A 24351-nucleotide genomic window follows, 5' to 3' on the forward strand; every position below is an offset into this window, starting at 1 on the left:
TTTCTAAGTAGGTAGCACTTGCTGGCACCCTGCATGGGGGATTCAGTTCTAAGGGCTTTAAAGAAATCCAAGAGGGTAAGTTTTCTTTGAATATAATATATACTGCTAAGAAAATTACCAACATCCCCTGGAACCTTTTCATCCTCTAAATGGTGGATATCCTGTGTTCACTAAACATGGGTATGGAACTGCATTAGAATGAGACATCATTTGGGCCGAGCCCGTGGCGCACTTGGGAGAGTGCGGCGCTGGGAGCGCGGCGACGCTCCCACCGCAGGTTCGGATCCTATATAGGAATGGCCGGTGCACTCACTGGCTGAGTGCCGGTCACGAAAAAACGAAAAAAAAAAAAAAAAAGAATGAGACATCATTTTAGTACCTAAAGTAATTAAAAACACCCCTTCCCTCAAAAGAATTTCCAGGTTAGCTGGGAGACATTGTAGAAGATGCTGTGATTGTGGCCTACTCAGGAATGGCCCCTAGCCTGGACTGGAGCTGGGGGGTGGGGGGAACCGAGAAGGGGAGGTGGTAGGGAAAGTCCAGGCAGACCCTGGTACATTCCGAGGCTGCTAGGACAGGCTGTCACTGTCACCTACTTTCTTACAGATACCTCCTTGAGAGTATATTGGAAAGTGGCCTGTCCCCAAATCAAAGAGACTTACCTTTTAATGAGAACTTGAACATAACATTTTAATGAGAACAGATAGTCAGTGTGGGTTGGTTGGGGCTGCTCCCTGAGAACAAAGCTGGGGGGATGTAGAATGACGCAGCCACTTTGGAAGACAGTCTGACAGCTCCTCAGACTGCTGGATGTAGAGTTACCATATGAGTCGGCCATTTCACTCTCTGGTATATGCCCAAGAGAAATGACAACATCCATCCACTCAAAGACCTGTAAATGAATGTTTACAGCAGCCTTATTCACAGCAGCAAAAAATGGAAACAACCTGAATGTCCACTGTGTGGGGAGTGATGAATGAAATGTGGCGTAGTCACACAGTACTCCCGGCCATAAAGAGGAGTGAAGTACTGATAATGCCGCAAGATGGACGACCCTCCAAAATTTTAAGTGAAATGAGCCAGTCACAAAAGACCACATATTGCGTAATTCCATTATGTGAACTGTCCGGAATATGCAAATCTACAGACAGGAAGTAGGTTAGTGTTTGCCAGGAGCTGGGGAGAAGAATGGAGGGTGACTGCTAATGGTAAGAGGTTTCTTTTGGGGTCATGAAAATGTTCTAAAATTAGATTGTGGTGGTGGTTGCAAAACTAAATATACCAAACATACTGAATTAAACTGATGATTTTTATAGTATGTTAATTTTGTCTCCAAGTTGTTAGAATATTTGATTGGAGAAGCTTTAATGATGTGATCTGGTGAGCAGGCAGGGGTAGGGAGCACTCGGACCTGGATATGGGACAGGGAAGGTCTGCCAGCTGACCCAATACTTGGGAACCCCACAATGAGTCCAGCACCTCTCCTCTCTGCAGGGTAGGGTTGGGGGGTGGGTGCTGCCCTGAATATTTCAGCCTCCCCAGTTAGGCTGGACTAGGAGAGGAGGGAAGGCTTTCTTCTCTGGCATTGCTACAAAGACCCTATGGCTTTAATCCTGGGGTAGTGGGCAGGTGGTTCTTTCTATAGGGATCAGGTGCTCCAGGGTACCCTTGAGGATTAAGCAACTTTGAATGTTTAAGGCTAAACCCCAGTGAGAGTTTTCAAACACACGTGTTCAGGCACATGGTACATGAAAGCTCAAATTCAACACAAGAAAGATAACAACCTTTCTGCAAGAGCATATTGCATTAAAGTTGAAGGCAAGTAGGGCCGAGCCCGTGGCGCACTTGGTAGAGTGCTGCGCTGGCAGCGCGGCAACGCTCCCGCCGCTGGTTCGGATCCTATATAGGACTGACCGGTGCACTCACTGGCTGAGCGCCGGTCACGAGAAAAAAAAAAAAAAAAACGACAAAAAAAAAAAAAAAAATGTTGAAGGCAAGTCGAGGGCTGCCTCTAATTCTTTCATTCAGCAAATTCATCCAGCAATTGCTCACCAGGTACAGTTCTAAGAACTCTGACACTGCGGCCGTGAATGAGACCGACAAAAATGTGTCTTCATGTAGCCTACACTCTACTGGGGAGACACCACAAAGAAATAACATATAGGATGTCAGACAGCAGAAGGTGCTCCAGGGAAGAGTGACACAGAGAAGGGGGACTGCAAGCATAAATACCCCAGGTTGATGGGGGAAGGCCTTGCTTTGAAGGCGACATTTGAGCAACCATTGGGCGAGGATCTCGGCAGGCAGGGGGCACAGCCAGGGCAAAGGCCCTGCGGGGAACGGCCTGGCGTGGTGCGGAGCAGAGAGGGTGGGGGGCGGTGAGAGGCCCTGAAGGGTTCCAGGTGGGGAGCGACGTGCTCTGACAGCGGAGCAGGTTCACTGTGGCTGCTGCATTGAGACTCAGCCACGGGAGGCAAAGGCAGGACAAAAATCACAACAGCCAGTCTTCAGTCTAAGGATGGGACCAGTGTTATGGAGAATTTACTCACAATATGTCACAGCAAATATAAGGCCTGTGCAGGAGTATTCACGTTGAAAAGGCAGGAAATGAAAATCAATGGTACAACATCTACCAAAGAAAGGAAGGCAGCAAGAAGGCAGGGAAAGACCAAAAATCTGGGTGAGGGGAACCCCAGGGAATAGAACAGGCTTTTCTGGGAAGGCTTCGTATCACATAACTAAGGGATCAAAGATGAGATGCTAAAATAACAGAATTAGATGAAAATGAAGAGTGCAGAGCTAAGAAAACAATGTGGGAGAGAGTGTTATTCGTACTAAATTAGAAACGGAAAAAAAAATGGAATAGACTTGCTGAAATTCAACTACAGATACCTACATGAAGGCAAGCATCTTGTTTACAGGCTAGACAGTTCTTAAAGAGGGTAGGTATGTGATTTTTGTATCACCCTCATGGCTCAGCTGAATAATATGTATCAGCATGAACACAGAAATGGCTACCTTAGAAGGAAAACTATATCTATATTCAGGGATCCGAACTTGAACCACGAGCATACTTGTTAACATTGCTTTAGTAGAACTTTGTTTCTTCCTCTTGGCAGAATCAGCCAGCAGAGCCAGACGGAAATGATTCTTAAGCTCATAACCAAAGACTGCTTAGGTTGACCTTTGCTCCGCAGTGTATTTCTCTAGAACCAGTTTGCAAAGGAGTGGCTGACTTCCTTTTATGAACAGAAATAGTGTATTTTGGATATAGCTTTTGTTTGAGATTTGTGGTTTGTACCGTTTTTAGGATATAGCTTTTGCTTGTAGATTTTGTTTGAAGGAAGATCTATAAACAAGTGCTTTTCTTTACGTAACTGTCCTCTGCACTGGAATGCAGCTGCAACTTTACTTTGCCTTTGTTGAGCAGGAAGCATGAGAGCTGAAGGCCAAGGTTGAGGTTCTGACACTTTATCTTCTTGATAAAGCAGGGCATGGTTAGGCATGGATAATATTGAAATAACATCCTAAGTACACTTTCACTGTGGTCAGCTAAAAGAGAATTGGGAAATGCAAACTGGGAGCTGTTTGTAAGGAGCATTGGCCTGGGAGTCAGGAAGCTTAAGAGCAAAGCTGGGAATTCAACTTACGAAGCAGCATGGCTTCGGGAATGCCAAACACCAGTGTGAACTCCTTACCTCTTGTGTTCAATGAGGGTTTGGACTTGCTGACTTCTAAGAGCTCTTCCCACTCCGACATTCTGCCTCCTGTGTATCTGACTGAAGATGAACTTCCTGCCATTGGCTTTTAGTCTTCATAAGATGTTTTAGTGCAGCATCCCTTTATGTCCCTATTACCAAATTAACACTATAATGTGTTGAGAATTTTATGTACATATAAAATATGAGTATGACTGGATCAAATCCTCGTAACAATTCTCTGGGGGCAGGAATCATAATACAAAATTTTCATATAAGGAAACTCAGACGTGGAGAGGTTAAATCATTTGCCCAAGATCACACAGTAAGTGATAGAATGGGAACTTAGACCCCAGACTGACCCTCCTAAACAGTATATTATACTAGTTACAATTAACTGCACCTGATGTTAAACGATGAGTATTAGTTTCTTTTACATTACCAACATTTTAGTATTGACTAAAACAATGTGATTTTAAAACATCCTTAATAGAAATCCCAACACTTCAGAAATGTGCCCTTTGTCTTTGTGTTGTTTTGAGCTGTGGAGGTGATATTCCCGTAGCTGGATGCAGCCGCCAACACTCGGTCCAGTGTGATGGGGCCCGGGCACTTGGCAGATTTCAATGGGAGCTCAGTTGAAAGCACTGGGCTTATGATTAGGAACATCATAATGAGATTGAACGCAGGCTACTTTACAATTTAAGTAGCATCTCATGCGTCTTCTCTTTGGACCAGTGGTTCTCAAAGTGTGGTTCCCAGACCCCTAGGAGTGCTGAGTCTTGCAGAGAGTCTGCAAGATGACTATTTCATACTACTACTAAAACATTATTTGCCTTTTTCACTGATTTTGCACTGAGTACAAAAAGCAAAGGTGGATAAAACTGCTGGAAGCTTAGTTTGAATCAAGACTGTGGCACTAAACTACTAGTAGTAGTGACCATATTCTTCATCACAAAGCACTCACGGTAAAACAAGTGCCTGCTTCATTTAAGAATGTCCTTGGAGAAGCAGTAAAATTATTACTTTTATTAAATCTTGACCCTTAAGTAGTGCAACACAAAATGAGAAGTGCCCATAAAGCACCCGCATACTGAAGTACACTAGGTGTCTTGAAGACACGCACTTGCGTGATTGAGATGTGAGCTGAACTAACTGCTTTTCTCACGGAAGACCGTTTTTACTGAAAGAGCAACTAAGAAGCTATGGTTCTGTGGCAGAAATGTTCTTGAAAATTAACCAAGTGAGCCTATCACTTCAAAAAAAATAGCAGACAGGGGCCAACCCAGTGGCGCACTCGGGAGAGTGCGGCGCTGGGAGCGCAGCAGCGCTCCCACCGCAGGTTCGGATCCTATATACGGATGGCCGGTGCGCTCACTGGCTGAGCGCAGTGCGGCCGGTCTCAAAAAAACAAAAAACAAAAAAGAAAGAAAGAAAAAAAAAATAGCAGACAGTATTCATTGCCAATGACAAAACTTTAGGTTTTAAGCAGAAATTAGAATTTTTGGAAAAATTATATCTGCCACAGTGTAACTTAGAATTTCCCGAGACTGTTGGTGATATTTTAATATGAGATAATGTGAATTTTTGATTTTGTATTATATAATGAAATATGCCAACATTTGGAAGGTCTACATATATTGCAGTAGTAGTAATGTAATTCACTACTACATCAGAGAACCAATATTTTCTAAATAGACCAGTGGATTTTAATGGAATCGAGTATGAAAAGTCCATTGGTACAGTTTCAGATTCCTTATAGTAATAAATCTTTAAGAAGCTTAAGCCATTAAGAAACAAACAATTAAGAAACATAAAACTATTATCTTTAAGAAGCAGTGCTCTGTAAAGGCTATTAAAATATTCCTTTTCCAACCACGTATCTATCTGTGTGAGGCTGGAGTTTCTTCATACACTTCAACCAGAACAAAGTATCACAACAGATTGAACGCAGAAGCAGATATGAGAATCCACCTGTCTTCTAGTAAGCCAGACAGTGAAGATATTTGCAAAATTGTAAAACAGTCCACTCGCCTCACTAATCTTTTTTTTTTTTTTTTTTTTTGGTTTGGAGAAGTCTTTTTTTTTTTGTCCTAGCTGGTCCAGATATTGAACTCTGGACCTTGGTGTTATCAGCACTATGCTCTAACCACCTGAGCTAACCAGCCTAAGCAGGAAAAGTCTTTTTAATAGAAATATGTAATTTATGTTAATATATAATGGTTTTATCACTGTTATTTTTAATGAGTTAATATATTTTGAAATCTGTTTTAATTTTTAATACAATGACTTTTGATGTATATAAAACCACAAAAACAAAAGCTGTTTGAGAGACTTAAAAATTTTTAAGGATCAGAGTCCTAAGACAAAAAAGTTTAAAGAAGTGCTATCTTAGACCCTCCCACCCTCACAGGCAGGTATTAACATAGGAACACCTGATGAAAAGAAAGCTGAAACAAGAGGCTTCATAAACTCCCAATTTGGTTAGAACTACAGCTTCAGTCTTAATTCCTACTCCAGAGCTCTCCAAAACACCATGCTGAGTGCAGTAGTGGTATCTCTGAGTGCAGAAAAGGTACTTACTGAAGACCATTTGCATGTTTCTTTTAAACTCTGGAAGAATTTCTGCATTTGACAATTCTATAGTGCCTTTCTTTGCAACCCTTCTCAAGGTCATTAGAAGTGTGAGCAAGAATGCATTAAAGACATAGGAACTGCCCTAGGCATTTTCTCTTACCATCAACTTTTTATTTTTAAGGAACTACCATTGCTTTAGAAGTTCTTGGCATTCTTTCATCATCTGCCACTAAAGCAGAGTTGCATTGAGGTAAAATTTGTAATAAACACAATATCCTTAAATTTGGGACTCCATTGTTTAAGCTTAAAGGAACTTAGTATCTTTAGAAAAAGTAAGATCATCAAAACAGCCTAAGTAAACTTAAAGTGTTTTTTATACCTTCCGTTACTGGGAAGGTTGTTTTAAAACCAAATAAGCTAATAACAATAAAAATGGATTTGTGAATTCTAACATGTTCAGATTGAGGGTTGAACTGGGAAGACAGTGGATACCAGTGGGTGCTGTACTTCTAGAAGACGGACAGGACACCAGAATATTCCTGATGTGACTATAACAGGGGTGGGATACACGTATATTTATGTACACTGTTGCTTTTTTTTCCACAATATGATGGATAGAGAATAAGGCTTAGGAAAAGAGCCAAAACCATGAAGATAGGTCTTTTTCTACAGGTCCAGTCAAATTTGAAGGTCTTGTCTCCCAGAAGCCAGCTGCCTCTCCCTACTGCCAATCTCACACACTCATCAGCCCCGGGAATCCTTCACAACTGGGAAGTTCAGAATGCAGAAAGCCTGGTTTTTAAGGGTGGATCAAACCAGATATTGAACAAGAACCCTAATAGCTAACATCTCTGCAATCTTAAGCAGGTGCTTCTGAAAAAATATTCACAACTAGAAAAGAATTATACAAAGTTTAGGGAATTATTAGACCTCAGTTTTGTTTTTTCCTTCCCTGCAGAACTGACTTAAAAACATCTTTCTTCTTTTTTTTTGGTAGTAAATAGTATTTATTTGAAATGAAAAAGAATTACTTAAGTAAGTACCTGGACTATCGCATTTAATCATGTATTGTAATTGTGTTTCTCTAGCTTTTTGCATCAGAGACAGATATACATTGGACAATCAGAGATCACAGATTGCACACTAGATAGGAATTCTTCAGGTCTTGTACACAACCACCAAAAAACAGATATTGGATTCTGCAATATTGTACAAAAGTCCACAATCAATCCAGTCTTAGCCAGTATCTTCAATTTACTTCTGTTGCTGTACAAATAATTGGCCGTTACTAGGGCTTACAAGTTAATAACAGGACAAAAAATATACATTGCACTGACACAAAAAGTCAGCTGTGTTAATAGTCATGCAACAAGTAACCAAACTTGCTGAAATTAAAAATACTTTCTAAAAACAGTTTTAACGGCATAAATATTTTATACACAGTTCATTTACCCAAACAAAATGTATTTAAATGATACAAAGCAAAAATAAGTTTCTACCAACTTTATACATAAGAAAGTGCAAAATAACTTATCTAGAGTGTTTTGCTATTATCCAGATGGATGGCTGCTATGGGCAGCTATTCTCTTCTTCAAAAGCACGACATTACAGTTGCACACTACACACAAATGTTAGAATACACAGATGGACAAATGGATAGATGGCTGGATAGACAAACTACAAAGATCAGGCAGGAGCCCTGTGAGGTACTCTCAGAGAAAGAATGCAGACTGCACAAAGCTTGATGTCATGTTGAGAATATATGTTGGTAAACAAATTTACATGGAACAGAGAAACAGTTAGTTTATGTACATGAGTGTACTTGTACGTGTGAGTGATTCTGTGATTTCTGCACTAGAAGCAAAAAGAAAAGAAACCCAATTGAACAAAACAGTTGCCCACAGCACCAGCTGCCAGAGGAAATACCATCATGAGGGTTTTGGTTTCTACCTTCTAGTTATGAAAGTTGTGTTGCAAAGTTTAAAAGTGTTCATCCCATATTACATAGAGGAATAACCTTTAAGTAACTACATACACACATTCATATATTCAAGTCTTTGAAGAACACCTCTGCCATTGGTTATGGGGTAAACATGGTTCCTAGACAAAAGGAGACACTTCTTTAAAAAGTGTAGAATAACACTGCTACAACAACTCCTCTAGAGGGCCAGACAGGCAAGGCCCACAATGATGTGATAGCACAATTTCTGCAACTGTTGAACATCAGCATTATTTATTAGAATTGAAGTAGGATGGTGACGGGGGAGGAGGAGTGTGGGAGGAGTAAGACACAGAAAGGAAAACAGAACACAACTTTTCTTCAAGTTGAAGTGTTAATGCCAATAATCCTTTTATTAACAAGTATATTTGAACTTTTAGAAATGGAAGTGTTTTAATCAGTTTTGATATGTAATCATAAATAGACTGTAGCCTCAAACCTAGGTAAATAAAGATTTAAATTTAGTAAGCATAAGGCACTAAAGCAGCCTTTATATTTTCTCTTGGAGACCTAGTTACCAGGAAGAACAAATTTGTTCTTAAGCTGGTTTCAGCCCATTAGGTACAAGATCACTATTGTACCAAATGCCTATTTTTGAATGCATGTGCATATATGTGCATTTTAGTGCATAAGTGTGTCGCTCATCAGGGCCTAACGATGAAAAGTCGGGAAAGCCAAAGCCACTGTCCTTTGTATGATACCTCCGTGAGGGTGTGAAGGCCTGTCCTTCCTTCCTTGGGCCATTAATGATCCTACATTTTTCAAATCACAGGGCTTTTAGAATTGTTCATAATATTATCACTAAGTATCTGAAAATGTTAAAATCTAGATTGTTTCATTTATTTTATATATATATGTATATATATGTACATAACACACATTTAAAAAAATTCCACCACCGAAGCCTTTTTTTTCTGTAAACTAAACATTTCTTAGCCCCACCAGTTTTAATCCCCCTGGATTGTGTGTTCCGTACCCAACTAGTAGAACAAATTAAATAACTAAATATTAAAATACTGTAATTATATTCATAGCAAAAACAAAAAAATAGACATTGATACAGTATAAATCTCACTGTTTTCAGGTAGATGGCATTAAGTGGTAAATGTTAATTTTAAGCAGTTTTGACATGATCCAGTTTTACAACAAGGTTTATATGTTAATTCTATACACCTTTTTCTCTTTTTTATCCTTTTTTGAAAATAAGCTATAGTAGAACGTTAGTGTCACCAAAGACACATACTTCTTATGTTCTATGCAAGAGAAGCTAATTTTGGATTACATGCAAATATATTCCCACCAGCTGAGGCAGGGCTGTTTCCTGCACTACATGTCACCAGACCACCTTTATGCAATGCTAAGAAGGTATGTTCTGACCAAACAGCGGTTCACATATAAGTTTAAGAGGGGCTGTGTTACATAAGAAGAACACTGAGGTGGTGCATAGCTAAGTCCAAGATGCCCAAATGTTTCCAGGTTATCTTATGGCTGGGCTCCTATTCTCCCACACTGTTTCCTAAAGAATGTCCACATTATTTTGGTTACTAGCCTAGTTTAAGTGGAGATACTGTGGGCAACTTGAAAGAAATGACATCAGGCACACAGGCTGGGTTTGAAAGGAAAAAAAAAGACCACAGATAATGTCTTTGAGAATTTAAAAAAACATTTATAATTAATTGGTAAGTGAGAAATGTCAGACAAACCATAAGAAGTTCATTAAATTAGTGGTTTAAGTTTGAAGTCTCATGTTACAGGCAGTTAAGTCCTTATTTAGAAAAAAAAGGCCTTTATACCTATTTACAATATACACAGTTACTTGCAAAGAAGTCAGATTTACAGCCATTTTCTAAAAGCCTTTTTTGTTGTTGTTGGTTTTTCCAAATAAGGATGAATAGCTCTATAAAAATGAGATGCAAGAAAAGACAGTTAATAAGGATTTTTCTCTTGGAGACAGCTACTGTACTGGGGAGAACTGGATACTGAAAACGTTGCTCCTAGGAACCACCTCATATTCTTCTTGTGCTGCTCACCTGAATGGTGCCTGCCCCGTGCCTGTCCTCTACACCTGTTTATTCAATGATCCCTTTGAATTCAACACTTCAAACACGTGGTATGAAGAGATGTGTAAACGGAAACTGTGTTCAATTCCTTCCAAGCTGTGACCAGGGAATCAGGAAGGGGTCTATAAACCGTGGTCTCCAATCAGCTGGTTGAATCTTCAACAATTTCGAGGTCCATCTTCTGAACCCCTCTCATGCTGTAAGTTATAGTAACAGTTCTGACAAACACGCACCGGGGATGAGATCTTCAAGCGTTTGATTTCAGATTGAAATCGACTGCACCTAAAGGAAAGGAAAGATGAATTAGTTACAGGTCCTCTCCTCGCTTGATAACAGGGGCTGGTAACATTAATTTAAAAAATCAAATGGGGCTGGGCCCATGGCGCACTCCGTAGAGTGCGGCGCTGGGTGCGCAGCGATGCTCCGGCCGCGGGTTCGGATCCTATATAGGAATGGCCAGTGCACTCACTGTCTGAGTGCCGGTCACGAAAAAAGACAAAAAAAAAAATCAAATGGAAAGCTTTCAGTATGACGCCAAAGACCACATGATGCCAGAAGAGTGCCAAAGGCCATACTGGTTTGTGTCATGTGGCTGATCAAGGACCAAAAGGAATGCTGTATTATTTGTTTCAGTCTATGAAGAAAAGTAATATTAAACCAGGGAAGCTATTTCTTTGAATGAAAAGAATTTTTAAAAAAACCAAAAACCAGAGTTAAGATTTTCCTAAACGATGAGGCCCAGAGGCCCCTGCAGCTGTACGTGAGGCCATTATACCTGGGCGGGACTGGTTCTCGTGGCTTAAACTGGGGGGTATGTCAATGTCTCTTCTTGGACCTTGACTTCTTTCTCATGGAAATTAGAAGACTTGCCGCCCATTTTAAAGGACAGTTTGGTCACTATCAAGTTCCTCTGTACTTTTAAACGTTTTGATCAATCCACTCAATCATTTTTTAAGTAATGGTTTGGCTTTTCTTGTCCAGTCCAAATGCCCTCATTTTCTATTTATCTTGATAGAACTGCCTGAATAGACTATACTTAAGAGATGTTCAAAGTCTTTAAAAAGTATTTAGAGTTCCTATTCCTGGAATGAAGCAGGGTGTGATCTTGGATGTGGCATTAAATCACTTTAAGCTTAGATTTTCACAAGGCTGAAATGGAGATTTATATTTACTCCATTAATCTACCAGTGAAAGTGTCCAGAGAATAAATTAAATGCTACAACCTTGAGAAGTTTCAAGGACTTGTTTTATCACAAACAGTCCTCAAGCTTGTTTTATCACAACCAGTCACTCACTGTTTTGTCTGTGTTCCAGACACAGCCTCCATCCAACATTTGATAGTCGTGGATAATTTAAAGAATTAGCTATGTTTACATAATATTCTGAAAATTAAATGCTACAAAGAACAGATAAGTGTCAGTGTACATACAGGGGTGCTGACTATCAGAAATTACTAGATTATTGGGTTTTATAGAGAAGGCCTCTCAAAGCACAGAGCCACAAGACAGGATCCTTTGCCAAACTCATATAAGTCCCATAAGGAATGCCTGGCAGCAACGTCCTGGCTACCTCATTTTGAATCAGACTGACCAGGAGGAAATGTTTAAGAAAAAAATTAGTCATTATAACACCTTTTATGGAACACTTACGCTGCCAGGCTCTGTACTTGGCACTGTACAACCCTCATATACGCAATCTCATTTAATTCTCCACACCTCTGTGAAGAGAGGTGGTGCTATACACATTTTACAGATGAAGAAACTGGAGCTCGGAAAGGTTCAGTCACTTGCCTGAGATAATGCAACAGGAAGCACCCCATGAGCACTGGGTCAGAGTGAAGGCAAAGACCGTGCTCCAACCTGTAAGCCAATGCTGCCCACAAAACCTCAGGAACCGCCTCAGAAATGATTATGCACTTTGGGAATAATGTGTTTTCTGTGAAAGTGTCTCTGGAGTAACGCAATATAAGCACAAACACGTACTGCTCATGGGATCTTTACTCCTTGTTGTCAGGCAGGGAGAGTAAGGACTGTGCATGTGTATCTGGAACCCCACTGCATGTCAGAGACAGCATCCAAGTTAACAGTGATGGGACAGCTGACCTCTCGTACAGTAAAAAACAATAGATCCCAGCCTCATGTCATACCTCAAAATAAATTCCAAATGGATTAAAGACCTAAATGTGAAAAATAAAACTTTGAAACTTTTAAAAGAAAATAACCCAGGTTATTTTTTGCAAGATGTATAAAAGACAAAAGATTAGAGCCCAGAACATATAAAGAACTACTCAATGGGGGAAAAAAAAAAAAAAAGACAGGCAAACCTAAAAGAAAAATGAGCAAAGTTACCCAAGAGGAAATCAACAAGTATATGAAGAGATGTTCAACCTTACTAGCACTGCAAGTCTGAACAAATCACTATTTCTCATCTATCCGATTGGTAAAAGTGAAAAAGTATGGCAGTAACAAGTACGACGGAGAACGTGGAGAGCTTTCACGTTCTGTCGGAGGCCGCGTAAACTAGCACTAGTGTTCGGGAGAGTAATTTGGCAATATCTTGTGAGCTCAAGCCTAAGTCTATGTTCTATTAATTCTATCCCATCTCCTCTAGAGAAATTCCAGCTTGTGTATTAGAGGGGCATTTATAAGGGTGTGCATTGTAGCTTTATTTGTGGTATTGATAAAATGAAAAAAAAAAAAACCCATCAAAAGGGAAATTCTGATATATTCATACAATAAGATACTTGACAGCAGTTAAAATGAATATACTAGAATAATACCTATCCATATAAATGGATTTCAAAAATAATGTTGAATAAAAAAAGTTAGAGAAGGGTACAGGCAGTATGCTATGTAAAGTTGAAATGTAAAGCTGAAAAACACAAAAGCAATACTATGTGATGTTTATAGAGGCAACACACGCTCATTACAGTACAAAAACAGAGAGAGGAAGGGGGTGTGATTGGTGAAGGGTGAAAAGAGGACTTAAAATATAAAATGTACCTGTAGTATTTATATATACCTATTTCACACACACACCTCCAAAGCAAATATGTTGAAATATTATCATGCGTATTCTGAGTCATGGGTGACCAGGTGTTTGTGATGATTATTTCTGTACCTTTTAATACAATAGAAATATTTCATTATTGTAGTAATGGAAAAGAATAAAGAGAAAGTGAAGACCTGTTTACACTGACGCAGCATACTGTAGTAGAAACAGTGGAGCAAGTCAGAACCTGTGTGCTGGGCATAGTTAACGTCCTGAGGGCAGCTGGTTAGCTCAGTTGGTTAGAGCACAGCCTTGCAACACCAAGGTTTCTGCACTGGCCAGCCACAAAAAAAAAACAAACACCAAAAACAAAAGAACAAAGAGCTTAATCCACGGAAATTCAAAAAGCACATATCCCGTCTTACTTCTGGCAGAAGAGCTGACCACAGTTTCTGCAGTGGTGTCGTCGCTCTGTGAGAGAAAACCGCACGGAGCAGCCTGAACAGCTGTCACCGCCTTCGTCCTTCACCCAGTGGTCGGCGGCAGATCGGCCTGGCTGGTCACTCACAGACCAGCTGAAAACTCGGCCCCGACTATCACCAACAAGGATCCTGCTGTGGTCCCTGCAGGAGATAAAACACACACAGTCACCGTAGGCCTCTGGGGCTTGTGGTCTGCTTCCTGAGGCTCTCCAGTTTTCAGTGAGTGTGTGTTGGGGACTGATGAGGGTCATGGGGAGAACCCTTGATGCACTGAGGGGAAGTATGTTCAGCAAGACAAAAACAGAACTGAGCCCAAATTTATACTTCCATTTCAACTGTCTTTGGATCAAACCTTCCTATATCTTTGAAGAACAGAGAAGGAAGTATTTTTTACTTTTTAATTTTTAAATTCAGAATTAAGATCCACACACCAGCAGGTTTCTCCCTCAGATTCTTTTCTTCAAGCCACATATGATAATGCAAATGAAATCTGTTTTCCCCAAAGACTGGGCTGGAGTGTGTGGCCCCCAGCTAAGCAAATGACTCAGGATGCGAAGAGCTGCTGGAAACAGCCTCACACGTACTTGGAGATGCCCAATGCGGTGACCTCAGCTGGGTGTGCGTTGTCCTTTCGATCAAAGGCTGTGTGCATAGTCAGCTTACTCCTGAATACCAGCTGCCGTTCCCACCGGTACCCTGGAGTGCAGAAGTGGAGGTCATGACATACTATATGGAGGGCAGCCAGCACTGGGTACATGTACTCTAAGATGGTGGCCTAAAAAACCAGGGCATCTCAATGTACAGTTGTGGCAGCTGTGGCCTTGGATGCAGGGAATGCAGTTTAGCTTAACATCAGTCATGGGCCAGGATGGAGAATGTATCATTGGAAAAGACAAACTAAAGAGAAGGGTAAATCTTCAATGAAAGAAGATGGGTGCAATTTCTCCAATGGAAAACCTTGCCTCTACTATAGGCAAAGTTATCTGCTAATGCAGTTTTATTTACTTATTTGTAACTAATAACTTGCCTATTTTTTTTCTTTTTTAACATTTACTTGTACATACTTGTATAGTACAGTGCATTGTTTCAATACATGCATATACTGCACAATGATTCACTTAGGGTGCAAAGCAGAGTTTTGTACCCGTAAATCCATCTTAACTTGCCTATTTTCAAAGCTTTCATGATTTCATGATTTGTGAATAAATGCAGTCTTTGGTTTGAGGTGTTTTTCTTTAAAACATGCCCGGCATATTGCAAACACCATTGTAGGACAGAATCCCTAAGTCTACTCTACACAAGAAGAAATTTAAGAGGTCTTTCTCTGTGGGTGGCTGAGGTCTCAGGGCACAGCAGGGATGGGGCCCAGGGACAACTAGTCCCACTGCCTCAATCCACCAACCCTCACATCACCTATAAGGAGTGAGAAATAGATACCAGACTTCAAGTTACCTGGTTTCAATCTGCTGTAATTCCGTACTTCAATGGGATTGGGGTGGGGGTGGTTAAGGGGACCCTGCAGATGGGCTCTGGTCTGGCCCTCTGAATAGTTCACAAATATGAAGCCATCTTTCTCATCTAGACTGAGCTGGTCAGACCAGCGCCTGGAGTCATCAGAGCCACTGTCAGTACACCAGGCAGCTGTCGCTCGGCAGGAGGCTGCCCGGGGCCTGTGGCTGGTGCTGCTGGGCTGGCTGGGAGTGTCCTTAGGATCCTGGCAGATGCTCTGCTCATCCACTTCTGAATCGCTGCTGTCCTCATCTTGGGCTTCCTGCCCTGAGTAAAGTATTGCGAGAGGTAGGAAAAACAGACACATCACAATTAGACCCGGATTTGTTCTACTGGTATTTTTTTCCTACCACTTATAAGACAAAATAGACATAATTCTTTACGATAAGTATAATAGAAAATTTAAAAAAAAAAAAAAAAAGCGAAGATTTTTGGCTAGAGTAGAGATTGCAAAAAAAGGTAGAATTTCTGAAAGACTTCATAGAATACTTTGGCCAACAATCTTAGCTTGGCATTCAGTCTTTCACAGTCTGGCCCGAACCTGCCTTTGCCTCATACACCCTACCCCAACTCAGCTAGCTGGTGCCACTCAGGTTTTCCCCGAGCAGCCTGCCCCTCTTTACGGTTAGATTTGCATCTGCCATTGGCCCTACAGAGACCTATCTTCCCAATCTCTGTGTGTTCCAATGTCACCTACCTTTCAAGCACAGCTTAAACACTTCTTTCTCTAAAATCTTACCCAATTTCTTCAGCTGAAAATATTCTGTCTTTTCTGGACTCCTTTAACAGTGCATCTCATGTCCTTGAAATCCTACCCTAAACTATTACTTTTGGATATTCTTTCTATAAGACAGTAGAGAGACGCTTGAGGGCCCAGTGCCTTGCAGAAAGCAGTCAAAGATGACTGAAATACTGATGAAATCTTTAACTTAGGGTTTTTGTTTTTCTTCCTCTTTCCATTGTTATTTTGCATTTCCTCACATCAGCTCCTCACATTTACAATAAAGTCTATTGGAGGGAAAATTTATGTGAAACAAGTATATACAATTGGAAAAAAGGACAAAAAATAAGAACAAGTGTGCCGGCGCCAGCCCAATGCACATACATATTTTTTTGGCAAGACAAATACTTCATTCGCCTGCCTCCTACTCATTAGGAGTCTAGTGGACTAATCAAAACGGAGTTTTCACCTCAATGGCTTATGATCATGAGTTCTAAGGCCCTCAAACAATAGCCTTTGAAACAGCTTTGATTTCCAGTGAGCCCCTGGCTTGTCTTCCTTCTCACCCAGGCTAGTGTCCTCAGTCCCGATGCTTCTACACTGCCCACACTCAATCTTTCCTGTGGGCTGCTCTCCCCTCACTGCCATTTCTACCCAACTCTGTCCACAATATGAATATATAAGCAGGCAGAAGATGTGCAAATATCTCTTCTCCACTCACTTCTCCCATCTCACTTATTCATCTGTCTTCCACTGTTATTCACTTAAAAGTTTTGTTAAAGGAAGGGAAAGTGACCCACTTCTCACTGGGCTCCTTTATACAATGTCTGACCTATAACAGGTAACCCCTAAACAATTATTGGATTGTGCTGAATTTCTATGTCCCCAAACACCCAGATGACCTTTCTGGTGGGGCTGCAATTGACTATTTAGAAATTTATATGTATTAACATAATATAAGCATTAAAGTGTTCTGCCCATGGGATCTTTTCTGTTTTCTGGCATGAAAAAGTAAAAACTATGTTCACCTTATGAACAGATGTGATCTGTGTCTTTCTGATAATGAGACCTTTCCCTTAGTAATTCCCTCACATTGTCAAAGTCACATTGAATTCTCAGTGTACAAAAATTAATCACAGAGAGACGATCTGAAGGTCAAAGTTAAAACCCCGGTCCTTTCCAGGAAGTATTGTACCAACTATTCTAAATCAAGACGGGCGGCTTCTCTGGAGACTAACAACACAAAGCAGATCTCAGCCTGGTTTTATGGCACTGTTTCCAATCATTGTGTATAGAAATCATCTATCTGTATATTTCACTGGAAAATTTTAAAGTCCTTCACAAATAATAGGTAATAGATTATAGATCACCAGGCTCCAGTTTGAATTAATTCTCTACTTGGGCAGGCCTGGGATAGGGACTCTGAAGGTGGACTCTAGTCTGCCTCTGTGAATAGTTTAAAAACATGGTGCTACCCTGTCATCCATACTGAGCAGGCCAGATGGGGAGCAGAACAGATGTTGGACTGAGGTGCAGAGTGTCTGACTTTCCCAAAACTGTCCCCTCCAGATCTGCTTTATTTTTCAGATGAGAGCCCAGGCCTTCAGGAAGCTAGTACTATATTTAGTGTGGAATGTGGAAGTCAACAGCAAGAGATTACCATACTGAGCATTTCCCAGTAAACTTGAGAAAACCTAGTATGTCTGCCTAAAGGAATTATACACTAGGCAGCGATCATGCTTCTGGGAGCAATGCCCAACCTCAGGGTCTTGTTTTGTTGTTTGGTATAAGTTTATCCATTGTGATTTAAAAAAAAGAAAAATGAAAATGACTGAATAATTTTTTAGGAAGTATTAAATACCTATTTGTGCTTCTGGACAGTCTTCCTGCATTTCTAAGACTTCAACAGGCTCAGGAGCTGGTGTTTCAGGAACTTGCAAAAATTCCATTCTCCAAAACTAAATTTAAATAAGCATGACAGTAAAACAGTTAAGAAATAGATGAAGAAAATAATTTACAGTTTACTAGATGAAGATGAGCCTCAGGATCAAACCAATAACTTAAATTTCTATTCTTGTGTACAAGTAGATTTCCCTGCATCTTGATAAATGTGGCAGTGGACTGTCCACACACAATGGCTGTTTTAAGGTGGAGGGAAAAGGACTGTGGTCACATATGTTTAAAAACTTGGTCCAACTAACCAAACTCTGTTTCTTACAAAACACTCTCAGAGTCTTGTGTACATGAATAGGCTGTAAATCTCCAAGATTGCTTGTGGTAAGCAGGGGCCCCAAACACATTTGGCTATGGAGCTTTTTTATAACGCCTCACAAATGTAGCAATCTGAAACACCGCTCTTGAGAAAGCAGGCTCTGGGGCGTATGTGCATGCGACTGTGCACGTCATCTGAGGCACAGGGTGTGGTGTGGGTGTGGGCTGATGGCTTCACTGTCATTAAGCATATGACTGTGACTGAAAGGGTGGTAATTGTCTGCTCTCTGTTTTTACAAAGAACACAATTAAAGAAAACAGGCACAAAGAAAAATCTCCTGAGAGAAAACCTCAAATATCTGAATAGACTATAATGGTAAATACTTTGTTGACTCTTTTCATAGAAGCCCAACATAAAGAAAACTACGAAAAGGATGAACTGCACCTAGGCTTCAAGTAGAATTATCTGGGATTTGAGTCAGACAACGGACCGGAGGCTTCTGGAAGCATTTTCTGGCTCTGTGACTCTCTGTAGAGAAGAGACTGTCCCTGCTTAGCGTGTTTTCCGTAAGAAGCCATTTGACAGGTTTAAAACCCAGTAGTTATGCAGTTCACATTTATAGCAATCCCAGAGTGACATGGGAATCACGTTTAAGTGACCTTCTTGTGCCAAGCTGTCCAGTGGTTAGTTGCACTAACAGAGCTAATAAATAGGAAGAAAAGAGGCCAAGTCACTAGTGTCCTCCACATCTGAAGACACAGTGGCCAAGGCTTGTTTGAAGTGGAGCGAGAGTTTGCTGAACATTAGAACCTGTTCAGACATCCTTACACTGTAGGCAGCTTGACACGTTGCAGGTAGACTAGGGCAGCAAATATCCTAATGAGTTTCTCCCAGCTAGTTCACTTACCCGAACCACTCCATCTGAGTGTCCTGTCACGATGACGTTCTGTGTGTCCCACTCATTCATCTCGGACACACAGCAGCAGACAATCTGCTGGCTCCTACCTGTGAATGTGTTTACACTCACAACAGGGTTCCCATTAATGCTCCACACATGGATATATGTGCCAGCGCAGGACACAATGTCCCCCTGAGAAGATAAAGAAAAACTTTATTTTCTTTGCTCTCTTCCTATTACATTCTGGTTTCAGAAGGAAACTGAATCCTTGGCATAACCCTCAAAAAGCCTTTCAGTCCTTATGCTAGTCATTAATTTCCGAGGTAACCTGGAATTCAGTGCTTGATGACTTAAAAATATACCCTAAACAGAGGCCCCTTTAAAAATTCAAAGTCAAGCGGATGCTGTAGCTGAGGGGAACACAGATGGGGTGTGAAGGAAGGTTTATGCTGAGCAAGGTCTGATTCTACCAAAAAGCGATCTGTAATCTGAGGAGGTAATGAGCTACTCTTCTTCCTCCTACTGTTTACGAAATCTGTTTCTACCTTTCATTTAGAGGCAGGAATCCACCTCTACTTTTACAAAATGAGTCCAACCACCAAAACCATAGGGTAGAAGATAAATTTTTCAGTCCAGATACAGTTATGTCTCTCTCTTCAATAAATGAAAAGATAAATTATTGGTAACATTGTCATATCCTATTTTAAAATTTATATTCACAATAGGGATGGGGGAATGAGGGAAAAAGAAAACTGGTACATGGGTCACTTCATGGCAAACTTGATAAACCTGCAGACTTCCTGGAGTGATCACTTATGTTTTCATGAGTTCTACAGATAGAAAAGAACAAGCTTTTTCCTCAAATCTATCAGCTGGGCTCTGCCCAGCCTGATGAGAACACAACCCATTACTGCTAAAGGAAGGAAGATGCTTTCTGAAGCCCCCACTGTGTGCCAGTCACTGGGGAGTACACTTCAGACACTGAATCTGTCTGAAGTCACAGCAGCCATGTGAGGTTAGCTAGCACTAGCCTGCTAAGAGGATGCAAGTGAGGTGCAAAGAGCTTAAGCAACTGTCTTAGCATCAGAGTCAAGATTTGCAGCCAGCTCTCCCGAACCCCAAAGCTTATAAACACACCATACCTTGCTGCTTCCCTCATCCCTGACATAGCCTGGGGGTCATGATGTTGGGTACCAGCATTAGAAAAGATGTGATGAGGTTCAATACAGGCAGGTCTGAGACATGGGACAACCTACAGAAATTTGAACATGATCTTCAAAAGCAGAGGGAGAACTATAAGCTGAACAGCAGCACCAATGCAAGAACGAAAGCAGGGAGAAGGATAAGAAGGACTGGACTTGTTCAAACCAGAGTGTGTGCTGCACTGTCTATGCCGGTCTCCTCCCTTCTCCCCACCCCTCCCCCCTCAGCTCTCCTTCTACCAAGATAGCAAGAACTAAACCAAAACCCTAGCAAAAATAATACTTAGCCAAGCATTGCTGTATCTATCTCTGACTTCAAGTGTCAGCAGTTGAGTTTTAATTAGTGGTCTCAGCCTCTGTGAGAGACAGGAGGCTCCACCTTGCCCTAGGAAGCCTTTCTGCGATTACTCCAGGGGCCTCAATTAGAGCACATCAGAGCAAATCCTGTGGTTACAAGGGCTGAGCTGTGGAAGAAGAGTTAAAGGTAGATTTGGCCCAAAATGTAACTGAAGTAAAGCAGACTTGATATTCATTGGAGAAACACAACAGAAACAGAAATCTATTCATGAGTTATTAAGAGATTACAAAAAAATATTAAAACGAAAAAAAAAAAAAACGTTCTTCTGTAATGTTTGCAACAACTCTCGCAATCCAGTGCGTGTACACTGGCTCAAATAATAACTGACTAGAAATAAAATTCTCAGTATCTAAGTTAAGAACACCACCAAAACAAAGTGCTCTAAATAATGGAATTAGGCATTTAACTCAAAGCAATGCTGGGGATCCGAGCAGTTCTGGTCTATACACTGACGCTTTCCTAAAGCTCTTGAGGTGCAAATGTTTGCAGGACCAACCCAAGGTGCTGTTCTAAAAGCATCTTAAACCTTTTAAATAAACCAAAAGCCAAATTTGACTCTTCTACCCTCACATGTCCCCCACTCATCCCAACTCTGAGGACTCCCACTATTATCAATTAGACACTTAAAGTGTCGTTCATGAGGACTGAATTTCCTCCTTTCTCCTTTTTCTTTGAGTGACTATATGATATCTGACAAAATGCATAATACTTAGACTGTTACGTGAGAAATCAAAGATGTAGCATCCTTCAAAAGGAAAGCTACCTATGTGGGTGACAAAATATGAACATCATTTAATGACAATGCTAGAAGGACTCTGTGTCATGAAGGATGGCCTGGGTCAGGGGTTGGTGGTAAGGACAAGGTGGGAACGGGTGTGTATGGCTAAGAGCGATAAGGCTGGGTTCAGGTTCCTGTTGATTTCTGAGACTGCTGTGCACTGGTGGCATCATACATGTACTGATGCACGTCATCAACGTACTAGTGTGATAACCTGCCCCAGTCTTTGCAAACCTACACTCAGCTTCTCCTGCTTTACCAGTCCATCTTCACTCCCTTTCTTGTCCACCTCAGGTGAGCTTGGACTGTGTGGGGGGCTTCAGGCCAGTGCATTTATTTTATTCTGACTCATTTTATTTATTTATATATAAAATATTTATTTTCAAAAAGAGATAATATCCTTTGAAAACTTGATGATTTTTCTCATTTGGGTACCAAAATGCTACTCTTTTCACTTTACATAATAAATAAATAATTTGAATATATTTCATCAAAAATTTCAATAAAATTCTAACATTGTTAACATATTCTATAAATTCTTTTTTTTTAAAAAAGCACATTATAGAATGTTTTGTTCTATTTGAACCAAATCTTACTCTCTTTAAAGTATGCAGGAGTGAATAGATTTAAGACAAAATTGCTCTCTGGGTTACAAACTTTAACGCCCATTTGCTTTTCAAATAACATATAAATCAAAAACAATGTAGTGATTTTTATAAAATGAGTGTCTATCAACTTAGAAAAGAGTCATTTTTTATTTAGTTTAGCCAGAACATAAGCCAAGTGGGCAATTTACTACTTACTGTTAATTCATTGATACAAAGAGCAGAAACTGGAGCTCGATGGCCTCGGAGCTGTGTTAGAAACGACAATTTGTTCAAATCCCAAATGATGCAGGTTCGGTCACGGGACCCACTGACGATGATATGATAGGCTAATGATGCTGTGGCGCAGGTGACAGTGTCCGTGTGGCCAAGTAAGGCCTACAAATGAGAACAGAAAGAAATCAGGTTGATTATGATGATGGGGTTCCATTATTGACTCCAGAAGTTGTTGGATGCATCAGGAAACGACTGTCACAAGTTCTGGGCAGTGGCACCTGAGCAGCCGTGTCTGGGAAGTCTGGGAGGCAGACCTCCTTTCCCCTCCGACTGACTGCCATTGCCTCATCCCACAGCAAGAAGGGAGAAGTCTGAATACCCTGGAGGCTCTTCTCTCCGTTTTTACACTACTTCTTCCCTGGACTTGCACCAGGATCTGGGAAGGAAGGGGAATGGCCACTGCAATCCAGCTTGGGTTTCTCATACCATTTCTATGTGGAGACGTATCAATTGTGGGCCCCTAAAATATAGAGTTTACACTCTGTATCTATTCTTTTATGCTAAAAACTCCTGTTTAGTTCATTCTAAGAAACTATAACTGTATGAATTTTTAAAAATATGCACAGACTGTGAGAACCATGTGGTTATAGTACACGATCCAGAAAGATAAGGGGAAAATGTGGTTGTGATATGTTGACATGCTGAAGTTCTGCTACTGAATGGGAGCTGTCTGCACACTGTGCCCGAGAAGGATTCCTCCTTCAAACTAACTAAGAATTTCTCTCTTTTGCTGGAATATGAAGAGAAACAGGACTCAGGGAAATGCGAATGTGAAAAAATAAGCAAGCACTTTGAATAAAAAGATTTGGATCACTGTTAGTAGTTCCGGAGCACTTAGAACGGGCCATCTCCCCTGGCAGAAGAGTATGCTTGCTTAAATAATGAGTTGGCTTAAAATTTTGGTCACGTAGACGTACTTATCACATGTTTAGCAAACCCCGGAAGGCTGTTTTAAGTAAGAAGTCCAATTTTCTAGCACATTAGCCTCAAAGTCCATTTTCTAAGGGAAACTATTTTCAGCAGGAGAGTTTGGATCAGCAAAATGCACTGTCAACCTTGTATCTGTTCACGTTGAGACTCTGTGTGTCTTTATGCAGCTTGCCTCAAGAATCAGCAACTCTGCGGAGTTTCTGGCATCTGTAGATGGTTGTTGGTAATAAGTACGAGGGGTTCAATTATTTCCATGGATATTTAAGACACCAATGTTTGTTTCAGTCTGGCTTTAAAATAGCTTTGGAGTCAGACGGAACTGAATTTAAATCCTGGCTTTACCACTGAGTGTGACTTTTGGCATGTGCTGTGCCCTTGTTAAGCTGTGTTTTTTCAGGTATAAAATGGGGCAGATAACTACTTTGTAAAATTGTAAGGATTGAAGTTTTATACTTTTAAAACACCCAGCACAGTGCCCTAAACATAGTAGGTGCTTACTAAATGATAGGTAGTATTGTTGCACTGCTTTTCAAATTTGTATCATAAAAAAGTACTTAGATGTATGCTCTTTATTTAAAAAAAAAATTACTTTATAGTAAACTCTCTCACAAATCCAATATTAAGAGATGGCTTAATTATAAAAGGATTCTTGCTTTAAGCAAAAATTGATAACAGAATCAGACACCTAACAGGCAATCAAAAATACTTGTTCATCAAATGAAATCATCAAGGGCTCTACTGAATATATTATGAGTTTGGCATGTCCTTAAGGATATGACAAATAAGAAAACAGAAAAAAAAAAAAGAATCAAAGACATAATTGTTCAGCTAAATAAAAATCACCCTGGAAGGAAATTAATATGAATCAATAGCAGATATAATATGATTTATAAAATTCAATTTACATATAATTTTTGAGGAACATTTATATTACTTAAATATATTGAAATATATGGGCCAGCCCCATGGCTCACTCGGGAGAGTGCGGTGCTGGGAGCACAGTGGCGCTCCCGCTGCGGGTTCAGATCCTATATAGGGATGGCTGGTGCACTCAC

At 40.5% G+C, this 24351-nt stretch overlaps 1 protein-coding gene across 9 annotated transcripts in view; it reads right to left on the minus strand.

Annotated features, from left to right (window-relative positions):
* Window positions 1-9919: 9919 nt before the first annotated feature.
* WDFY3 (WD repeat and FYVE domain containing 3) overlaps window positions 9920-24351 on the minus strand; it is a 273216-nt gene continuing 258784 nt past the window's right edge. For all 9 annotated transcript variants that reach the window (XM_063108855.1, XM_063108859.1, XM_063108857.1 and 6 more), the window contains 7 exons: window positions 22289-22468; window positions 19157-19339; window positions 17899-17995; window positions 15260-15583; window positions 14392-14503; window positions 13751-13948; window positions 9920-10616 (listed from right to left, as the gene is read on the minus strand). In XM_063108855.1, coding sequence (XP_062964925.1) covers window positions 10493-10616; window positions 13751-13948; window positions 14392-14503; window positions 15260-15583; window positions 17899-17995; window positions 19157-19339; window positions 22289-22468 — 1218 coding nt within the window. In that variant the 3' untranslated portion in view covers window positions 9920-10492. The remainder of the gene's footprint in view (window positions 10617-13750; window positions 13949-14391; window positions 14504-15259; window positions 15584-17898; window positions 17996-19156; window positions 19340-22288; window positions 22469-24351) is intronic.

Source organism: Cynocephalus volans, chromosome 9 (genome assembly GCF_027409185.1).
Source record: "Cynocephalus volans isolate mCynVol1 chromosome 9, mCynVol1.pri, whole genome shotgun sequence".
Lineage (NCBI taxonomy): Eukaryota > Metazoa > Chordata > Mammalia > Dermoptera > Cynocephalidae > Cynocephalus > Cynocephalus volans.